Raw genomic sequence first — 10222 nt, 5'->3', positions numbered from 1 at the left:
GAATTTACTAATATGTGATGATTAATAATGATTCATAAATGCATTTTCCAATGTGTATAATCATTAATGTGATTATGTTACATGTGATTTGTAGGTCAATGTGGATACATTCAAGCTGACAGGAACACTCTTGAGAGTGTCCCATAAAACACTTCAAATATTTGCATGGCTAACTCTTAGGATTATTTGAGAAAGCTTCCAAATCTAGATGTGAAGACAATTATAGATGAAATCCATTGGAGAAACACCAAGGGAGTCAAACCATGGTTCCCCTTAACATGAGGTTACCTTGGAAAGCTTGTGTATAATGTAGGTTTCCATGTGCATTGTTGGATTGCTAGTGTATGGATTGTATTATGCTTCCTTTTGAGTGCGTGTGTTTTTTCAATATAGGTGCAATATCAAAATGCATTGGAAGAAGCTTGGTCCTTTCAGAGGTCAAGTTTCCAATGAGGAGTTTTCTGAATTGGAGAAGAAAGAGAGTGAAAACCTCACTAGAAAGTACTCAGGAAAAATAGACAAGGTATATTTTTTGTCTATTCTTTGGATTTTATCTTGAAAGTCATTTCTAACCCTAGAGTTGAAGATTTCTTTGGCTTTGACAGATCTTGAATATTTTGGATCCAAAGTTGGGTGATAAATGGAGGAAGGTAGTACTCTCTTTGAAATGGAGTGAGGATAGTTTTGTTTCATTGGAGAAGCTTAATTTGCTAGCTTTGTGTGATGTTAGCACAGATGTGAGGTTGTGATAGCTTTCACTTTCTGAAGCAAACGAGCCTACAGAATCTTTGTTTTCTATTCTCAAGGGTGACCACGAGTATAAAATGTGATCTTCCAACTTCATTGACTTTGTGAGTGGTTTTTTTTAATGATTTATCATTACATATGGGATTGATGTGTTTTGTTATGCTATCCTCAATTGGCTCCCTAGAGAAGTTATTATGGACAAAATTTAGAAATGTTCTTTAGATATTCTAGCGGACTGTGTGTCCATCCTAGAAGGCGTTGATGAGGTCCTACAAAAACTACGTCTATGGATGGCTATAAATATTAGGTAACATTCATTTCCGACCACACAAGGAAAGTGTGGGTGTATTTCATGAAGGAGAAGAGTGAAGTTTTCACTCATTTTCAAAATTTTAGAGTGATGGCAGAGAAGAAAGCATGTGAAGTGCCTAAGGTTAGATGGAGGGGGAGAGTACTTCTCTAATTATTTCTTAGATTTTTTGTGAAAGAATGGCATTCAGAGACAGTTTACGTGTAGATATACTACATAGCAGAATGGGGTTGCTAAGCAAAAAAACATGCACATTGCAGAGATAGCATGAGCATTGACCGCATAGCTATTGGGCTAAAGTTATTTCTATAGTAGTTTATATCATGAAGACGACTCCTACTACAGCCATACATGATGTAATGCTAGAGGAGAAATTCGCTGGTAAGAAACCTAATTTATCTCACTTGAATTTTTTGGATTCATTACCTATGTGCCTGTGCTAGATGAGTTGCATACGAAGCTAGATCCAAAAGTAGAAAAATGTATGTTTATTGTATATTCCCTTGAGAAAAAGGGATATAGATTCTATAACACTACTACATGTGAGTTGAGGGTAATCAGAGATTTTGTGGTTGATGAAATGAGGAGCTGGTATACTGCTGAAGAATATGTTGTTGGGGCTTTTGTAATAACTGGAAATGATTGCACAGAATGCAAGTCAGCAATCACATTCATTAAGTGGACCTGGAGATTCCTCTTGTGTTGGGTCTGTTGATCGACCATGGAGTGGTAGACTGCGTCAAAACACCAGTCCTGAAAATGCAGTTGGTACATCACGTAAAGGCAAAGATAAAGTTGTTGAGTCTCTTGGTATGCCTAACATTTCTATAGGATGTTCTTTCATTGATAGAGAGTATAGTGGCTTAAAGAAAATTCTTAATGATGAGTTTGGGATTCTAGCGATTAGAACAATTGGTGCAAGGAAGGCAAGAGAAGCTACAAAAAGGCCAGGTAGTGATCATGGACAACGTAAGTCACGAAGATTTAGAAAACCTGTTAATGACAAGTTGACATATGATGGTTATGTGGCTCATTATTATGCATATATGGCTAAAAATGTGCAAGGTGTTGAACCCCACATGTCTTGAAGAATCTGTTGGGAATGTAGATTGGGAGAAAGCCATGAATGAGTTATTGGATGCAAGTGGGTGTACAAACTAAAGCACAACTCAGATGGAAGTGTTAGCAGGTATAAATCAAATTGGTTTCCAAAGGTTATGCTCAAACTTATGGCGTTGATTATGAGAAGACGTTCAGTCTCGTTATTGAGATAGAAACCGTGAGAGCTGTTACTACGGTGGCTGTATCAAAAGGATGGGTTTTACATTAAATGGATGTTAAGAATGGGTCATGGTGGTGATTTGCAAGAAGAAGTATATATGGGTCAGCCACCAGGTTATTAAGATGTGGGTCACTCTGATTTTGTATGCAAATTGCGTAAAGCCTTATATGGCTTTAAACAAGCACCGAGAGCATGGCATGATAAGATAGCACAATATTTTATCACAATTGGCTTTCCAGTGGTGGCAGATGCTGATCATTCACTCTATGTGCAAAAGAGTGATAAGGGCCTTGTGGTCATCACAATATGTGTGGATGACTTGATTGTTGGATGATAATGGAGAGGAAGTTCAGAGTGTGAAATATCTCCTCAAGCAAAAATTTGACATGAAGGATTTGGGCGAGCTAAGATCCTTTCTTGGCATTGAGGTTATTACGACAACCAAGGGCATATGGCTATCACAGAGGCAATATGCATTGGACATGCTGTCCAAATATGGTATGGATGGTTGTAAGCCATTAGATTCAAATGGCAAGCTAAGTGTAGTTGTGGGTGGGATCTTGGAGAACCCCACTACGTACAGGAAGATAGTGGGTAGCTTGATCTACATGATAATCACCAGCCCATATTTGAACTGTACAGTTGGATTGGAGAATCAGTTTATGTAGGCTCCACATTTGGATGGTGTGAGGCACACATTGCACTATGTGAAGTCTACATTAGACTATGGTCTCTTTTATGAGGCTAGTACTAGATTGCAGGTGTTTGGATACACCGATGAAGATTGGGCTAGCAGCATCGCAGATACGAGATCTACCAGTGGATTTATGTTCTCCTTTGGGAGTGGTGTTGTGACATGGAGTACAACCAACAGCTACCTTGTCGAGTACGGAGGTAGATTATAGGGGTGATGTAATCACAACATATGAGGTAGCTTGGTTGCACAAGCTACTTGGTGATTTAGGGCTGCAGGAGGTTGACAGAAAGGTTGTCATCTATTGTGACAACCTTAGCATTAGCGAAAAACCCAATTTTTCATATGCAAACCAAACACATATAGAGATCCACTATCACTTCATCAGAGAGAGGGTCTTAGTAAGAGACACTGATCTCATGTATGTTAGTACACAGGAGTAAGTAGATATCTTCATATAAAAGCCATGGAAGCAAAGTAGCTTCGCAGATTCTGAACTATGCTTGGAGTCCTAGAGATGGAGTTGAGCTTGAGGGGGAGTGTTGAGATGTCAAGCTCAACACGAGCTCACACTTATGATATGCTTGGGTGACCGTTTCCACCCACTTACATCACTGGCGTGTTTAGTAGGATACTAACATGATAGATCTTCACCAGTGATTCTACAACTAGACTATACCAGCTACTAGTCCACTATTGAGTTCTGGCATACTTATCTTTCCAACTTACTCACTTAGCGTGTTCACATTATGGACTGCATGTACATAGTACTTTAGTACTTATGTTGTATTTTCCTTACCTTTTTGGTAGACCTCTTTTGTTGAGAAGAAGAAGAACAAAATTTCAGTCTTTGATCTTGTGTATTCTCTTCTAAGGTTTATGTGAGTGTCTATGCTTGCAAGAGCTCAAGCTCACTTCCTTCTTGCATCTTTTCACTATTGAATTGAAATCAACAAATATACCCTACTTCCTTTGGGAATCGGGATTCAATGTAGGCTTTGTATTGTTGACATGTGTGTACTTTTGGTGTCATTATAGTGTATTAACCTCTTATGCAGAGGCTACAACTCAAAGAATGGTTATTGCTGATAAGAACTACGAAAGGATGTCACGAGCACATCGTCGAGCATCGTGCTTTTATGTGGATGATAAGTGTGAGGAGGGTTAGATAGTGTGCTAACAACCAATCGAATGAATACACTTGCTTTCTTTAATTGTCTAGTCCCATGTTTTCTCAAGGTCATTATTATCATGACGAAAAGTACAATTTGAATTCCATTTGGTTCATGGCTCTCACATGAGTTGATAGATTGTTAAGATGAATCAATGCTTGTAAGCCACATGGTTGTAGGGTGAGAAAGTGTTGGTTGTTTCATCTATTTTGGTAATCAATTTAGTACTCTTAGTATTTTACATGACTTACCTTTTATGATGGCATGTTGAGATAATGTGTTAATACATTTAGAAGCTATTAGAAGACCTACTGGTTTGGATAGATGTGAGAATCCATTACTTGGAGTACTATATGGTTTTTGCAATCACTCGACTTTAGGGCTTGCTCGGTTATGTTTGCTCGATGTCTTGTAATACTCCAAGTAGAGAGAGAGTTTCAACATTTGAGAGAGGGAGTGTCTGTGTGTGTGTGTGAGAGAGAGAGAGAGAGAGAGAGAGAGAGGGAGGTTGCATATGCATATATTTACATGTGTGTTAGGGGTGTGTGTGCGTACGTACGTGTGTGTGTGTGTGTGTGTGTGTGTGTGAGAGAGAGAAAGAGAGAGAGAGAAACAAGGCATTACATGTAAGGCATTTATTTGAGAGAGCACACCTCATAAAATCTAGTCTAAATTTTAATTAATTAAAATTGTGTATATAAATTAATTTGTATGAGAGAAAGAGTGTGTGTGTGAGAGAGAGAGAGAGAGAGAGTTTCTATGTGTGTGGGGGAAGAGTGTTTGCATTAGTGCATGTGGGTGTGTACATGTGTATGAGAGAGAGAGTGTGTGTGTGTGTGTGTGGGGAGAGAAGAGAAGAGGGTGCATGTGCATGTGTGTATGAGTGTGTTTTTGTGAGAGGGAGATGGGGACAAGCTTGGGGGAGTGGAGAGAGAGAGAGAGAGAGAGAGAGAGAGAGAGTAAAAGTAAATTTTAATTAAATATAAATATAATATACATATACACATGTGTCTTTATAAATAAAAATTATATATGTATGTATTTTTATTTACATTTATATATACATACATATGTGTACATATATGTATATGTATGTTTATATATATATACACATACACACATATATATACATATGTATATGTACACGTACCATAACAAACTATCAAGGCTATTCAAGACCTAACACAGATCCACACGTGCTCTTGATAAATGTAGAAAACCCATAGCACACCAGCGCCTGTGTGCATACACACTGTATGTGCGTGCGTGTGCACGCACGTTAATTGGAATTCGAACCCACACAAGAGCCTGCCAAACGTGAGACAATTCTATTCCATGGAGATACACAAACAAGTGCCAAACTCTCATGTTCCAATGCGAAGGTTCAACTGAAATGTACTCCACGTGAACAAGGATTATTTCTTACCAAAGCCCACTTTGACTACCTGATAAACACATCACCCTTAATACTCACCTTGATAGAGATTGATGTATGTGTAAAAAGATACAACTACTACTAATTCAAGTGTCTGATAAATGCACTTTTCTTTTACCAGCTTGCCAATGCTGTGAACAGAAAACAACTACTAACCGCGGGTTTGAGATGCATAAGATGTTGAGAGCCATTGGCCATTGGATAGCATCTGAATTTGTCCATCCCATACTCCATCATTAGGCTATCTCTGGCCTTGTAAATCAGCCAGGATGCTCCTACCCGTGTCACACCTTTCATAGAACTGCAGACCTTATTTGTAGGCAATGGAAAAGGTCTGTATCATCCAGAAGCTGGTCATAACCATCATTTGCAGGGGCTGAACAGACATTATTATGCCTCTTTCTTGTGTCCAGATTCACAGGTAGGGGGTTAAGTTGAGTGGGAAGATGGCTCTGACCAGACCGCAAAAGATCATCTGATGAATGCACTTCTACCTCATTAGGTCTTTGTTCTCCTGTTGTGGGAATGTGACCTGGTGGAGCAAGCAGAACTTCTATGTCATCTCCCTCCAAAAGTTGACCGCCTCTCGAAGCTGATTGCTTCCCTGGCATCTGTTGTGCACAGAAACCCACCATACTTGGCTCAAACTGGGATGAATGATTTTCCACACTATTTACTTGGTCATCTCCTGTCACATGAGAAGAAACTGTCAGTTAGACATATTCCAAAGGTGAGAAGTAGAAGAGATGCAAATGCATGCCACTCAGCTCTCAAAACCAGAACACTAGTTCACAAACTGCAGGCAGCCTACATCTTCATTATGTTCATATGAGAAGTGATACCTGTGAAGCCTGTCTTGATGGCTGCACGTGAACATTCTCCTTTAAAGAACTGGACTCCTTTACCAAAAACCTGTAAAGTTTTCCACATGTCAGTGCTTCACAGCTGAATTTCAATTGATGTTGAAGTAATTCGGGACAACTGGGAAGCCACCTGTTCCACATTATTTATTGTAATGTTCAAGTAGTGAGCATATGGTGTCGGACTGAAAACAGCAACCTGTTCAGTTAAGGAAGAATTTGTTACCAGAAACGATAAAAACCAAAAAAAAAAAAAAAGAGAGCTCTGGTAAGTGCAGGAAAAGCCTTTATGCACAATCTGCTGAAGGATCGAGATTGTCAGGATAGGTGCAAGAAAAGCATGACTAAACTAGCAGGTAGCTAGTACCACATCTAAATTACTCCAGGCAGCAGTAAGACATGGTTTTAACTTCTTGCAGGAACATGCTTATGAACATCCTACTTCAAGTGAGGCCAAAAGGAGAGCCTAGTGACCTCCTCCAAGGTTTTCCCACACCACAGTGTGCTGTCACAAGAACATCATTCATGTGCCTCCTGAAGCACTTGGCAGAAATCCCTGTCCTTGTGCAAGTCGCATCATGAAGCACCAGTGTGCTTGATGTGTGAAATGCAACAAGCTGAAGACCCTTACGACATTTGCTCAAGCTTTGAGTGAGATGGAGGTGGAGGGCCAAGCATCCTAGGAATGCACATTACAATTCTATGATCTATCCTAGTGATGGCTGAGCACTATCAAGGCAAAGAGATTTTGCAAGTTTCAAAGAAACAATCACAAAACAAAATCATGATGAAGATGCAAGACTTTATAGTGCATAAACCCGTATTGTCTTGCATTGGTGAGATTAACTTTGACAAAAATGTTCAATACACTATATGATCTTGCTAAAGAAAAGTGCCTTTTGAGCTTCTCAAGCTTGTACAAAAAGGCAGCATCAGGACACATCTCAAAGGTTATGCTTCTTTTCCAGCATTTGTATAAGCCATTACCATGACCACACACTTATGTTTTATACAAGCTTTCCTTTTACAACTGAATCCAAAGGACAACAATATTTAAGCGCGTCCACACCTGGTGTAACAAGATTACAGCTCCAGGCTCTATAAGCCTGCCAAACTCAGTCTCTGTCATTACCCTTCTGTTCACAGTACCACCAATGGTATCAGAATGATCCTGCATTGGCAGAAGAAAAACCACCTTCAAGAAATACTCAAACCTTTGCTGGAAAATATCAAAAAGTGCAAAATTAAGCTTGTAAGTAGAAAACACCTGTGTTTATTGACTCTAGAGTCTAGTTCACCTTTAAATTTACTGCCACATCCCCACAGCCATTCGGAATGCAAGTTTTGATGACAGCCACAAGCTACACAACGTTCAAAGCAGCAACACCAAACTCTACATAAGGCCATCCTTAATACAAGAAAATCTGACTTGATATCTGCTACCTGTGCAGATACCTTGGGTATCCGATTTTCTGTTCTGGATGTCTTTACAGAACTTATGGTTGACACTGAGGAAGAGGACTGCCCCATACAAAACGAAACACCTTGATTGAGTACATGGACAAATGTTTAGGAAATTTCTGAATGCACTAGGTATAAGACATAATAGAAGCAAACTAATCTTATGAATCATGCAGTAAACCTTCTCAAGGTAATTCATAGCACTAAGCCAGGCCCCAGTCTGAAAATCTGCATCAAGGACAGATGCCCGGCATGGTGCTGGATTGTCCTTTCTCACCCTGTTGTTTCCAAATGATGGATGCATTTTCTGGCCTAAGCCCCTTTGAACCACACCTGCAGGACCTGGAATCTGGTAAGGCAGGTCTTTGTGCCGTGACCGGGTGCCTAGAGATTCCGGGCGTTCAGAATTGTCTCCATGGACCGAGTCCATTGTTGGAAAGGATATCCTTTGTGCTGAAGGCTGCACTCCCAAAGGCCTGTCTAGAGTGTTCCAAAGTGCTTGGTCCATATTCTCTAGGTTGTTAGCTTTCTGAGAAGCACCTGCAAAGGTGGAGATACCATGTGAGCCTGCTAAAAAGCACCTGCAAAGGCAAGTTAGCCATGAGAACCAACTGAAAAGCTCCTGTGAACATAGATAAGCCATGGAAACTTGGATCAAGTTGTAGATTGTGAATGACAGAGACATACATGCTATTTGCTTGGAGCTAAGGGCCATCGCATCACAGCCAGTTTTCTGTAGCCGTGAAGCAAGGACAACCTTTTTTTTCTGCAACTGATCAAAATCAGATGCTCCCTCGAGGATCTGTCCCGGTGCTGAAGGCACCAATGTTGCCTCGCTATAGCCCAAATGCGCATGGTACGGTTCATCTCTAGGCGCCTCACAAGTAGACATTGCTTCCTCATCTTTGTCAGTGATGCAGAATTCAGCATTTCCCGGATCAAAGTTGGGAGTTGCTCTAATGGTCGGTTTAGGTATATAACTACGGCTGGAAAGCGAATGGCAGTATTCTTCTCCAAACGCTTCAACATCTCTGCTTGCAAAAGCTTCCACACAGGCTTCAACAGTTTCCAGGTTAGGGTTTTCAACGCACATGCTATTGTCTAGGTTAGGGTTCTCTATGCAGAGAGCGTGTTCAAGTCTACGGTTTTCTCTGCAGGCAGCATGAAATCCCAAGCTAGAGTTTTCCCTGCAAGTAACAGTTCCAAGGTTAGGGTTTTCTCCGCAAGCAGACTGTTGTAACAGGTCATAGTTCAGACCGCCGTTGAGGGTTAGGGCTTTGCCTGCGAATTTCGTTTCCCAAGCTAGAGTTTTCCCGACAGACTGCTTTGAGGGCCAGAGACGGCACTAAATCAAAGCTTTGTTTCCGCTTTCCGGCAGAATCGAGGCTGAAAACGTCAAGCTTTTCAAGCAGAGCAGGCGGATTATTCGAGGGGCGGGGTTTTTGGAAACGCTTGAGAACGCCTGATGCAGCTATAGAGTGCTGCGGATCCGTAGAAGAGAGGATCGCGGGAGGAGGAGGGCCTGCAGCAAGCGATGGCTGCGAGCTTCGTTGAGAGGTTTCTCTGCACTTGAAAGCTCGCAATATGTCAGAATCGTCGATGTCGAGCTCATCCGCCCAAGAGGACATATTGCCTGCAGCTTCTGAAGCCGCCTGCAGCTTCCAATGTCATAGACCCATGGCATTCAAAAATTTGGCGGGCGCTAGGTAGCTGAAGGCCGTACGACCACAGTTTTCCTCTTTTTTTCCCTTTAAAATTTTCGCTACAAGAGAACTTGCTCTTCACATTGTACACAATATGGCACCAAAATGGTTTTCTACATTTGATCAGCCCATGGAGCCAAAAACTATGCTGCATAGCCTTTTTTCCGAAAGTTCTTATTTAGTAATCGAAAAAGACACCCACCATTACTTTCTTTTTTTGGCACTTTTTTTTTGTGGGGCTGGCGGCCAAAGCAAGCTCGCTCTCTCTTCTCTCTATCGCTTGCTCGCTCTCAAATGTCGCCTATCTCTCTCACACAGGCATCGCCCCTACTTGTCTGTCCCGCCTTCGCCCGGTGCCTCCATTTCAGTATGTGCCCCCTGCCTTCGCAAAACCTTGCCCCGTGTGTGCGCCTTGCCTTCACCCTCCTTCGCGCAGCGTTGCCCCCTACCTTCGCCCGCTTCTCCTCATCTCGTTGGCATCTACTCAGCCGCTTCGCCTTTGCCCGCTTCACCTTATAAGGGGGCTTTGTCTAAAGATTATGAACCTTAGGCTCACCT

General features: G+C 41.3%; 1 protein-coding gene across 3 annotated transcripts; it reads right to left on the bottom strand.

Annotated features, from left to right (window-relative positions):
- Nucleotides 1-5534: 5534 nt before the first annotated feature.
- LOC147637606 (uncharacterized) lies at nt 5535-9724 on the bottom strand. Of its 3 annotated transcripts, XR_015265991.1 has the most exons (10): nt 9243-9724; nt 8649-9148; nt 8143-8501; nt 7956-8021; nt 7799-7861; nt 7570-7671; nt 6634-6699; nt 6483-6552; nt 5797-6328; nt 5535-5650 (listed from the first exon to the last, which is right to left on the bottom strand). XR_015265991.1 is itself a non-coding variant. In XM_086798915.1 (9 exons), exons 1-9 carry the CDS (start codon nt 9587-9589, stop codon nt 5934-5936), a joined length of 1968 nt encoding a protein of 655 aa, XP_086655041.1. In that variant the 5' UTR covers nt 9590-9724; the 3' UTR covers nt 5550-5933. The 3 variants fall into 3 exon arrangements, 2 of the variants coding, with proteins under 2 accessions (XP_086655041.1, XP_086655042.1); XM_086798915.1 differs by having other exon boundaries at nt 5550-6328; XM_086798916.1 differs by lacking the exon at nt 6634-6699 and having other exon boundaries at nt 5550-6328.
- Nucleotides 9725-10222: the final 498 nt, after the last annotated feature.

This window comes from Cibotium barometz, chromosome 6, assembly GCF_041138505.1.
Source record: "Cibotium barometz isolate CiBa-2024 chromosome 6, ASM4113850v1, whole genome shotgun sequence".
Classification (NCBI taxonomy): Eukaryota; Viridiplantae; Streptophyta; class Polypodiopsida; order Cyatheales; family Cibotiaceae; genus Cibotium; species Cibotium barometz.
The sequence above is the reverse complement of the archived record's forward strand: the minus strand, read 5'-3'. Positions and strand labels throughout refer to the sequence as shown.

Bases quoted from the DNA above. Each gene is read 5' to 3' on its own strand.
- LOC147637606 (XM_086798915.1), bottom strand. From the start codon at position 9,589: ATGTCCTCTTGGGCGGATGAGCTCGACATCGACGATTCTGACATATTG. The intron at 6,553-6,633 runs GTGGCTTCCCAG...AAAACTTTACAG, and splicing joins CAATAAATAATGTGGAACAG to GTTTTTGGTAAAGGAGTCCA. The intron at 6,329-6,482 runs GTATCACTTCTC...CTCATGTGACAG, and splicing joins CATCAAGACAGGCTTCACAG to GAGATGACCAAGTAAATAGT.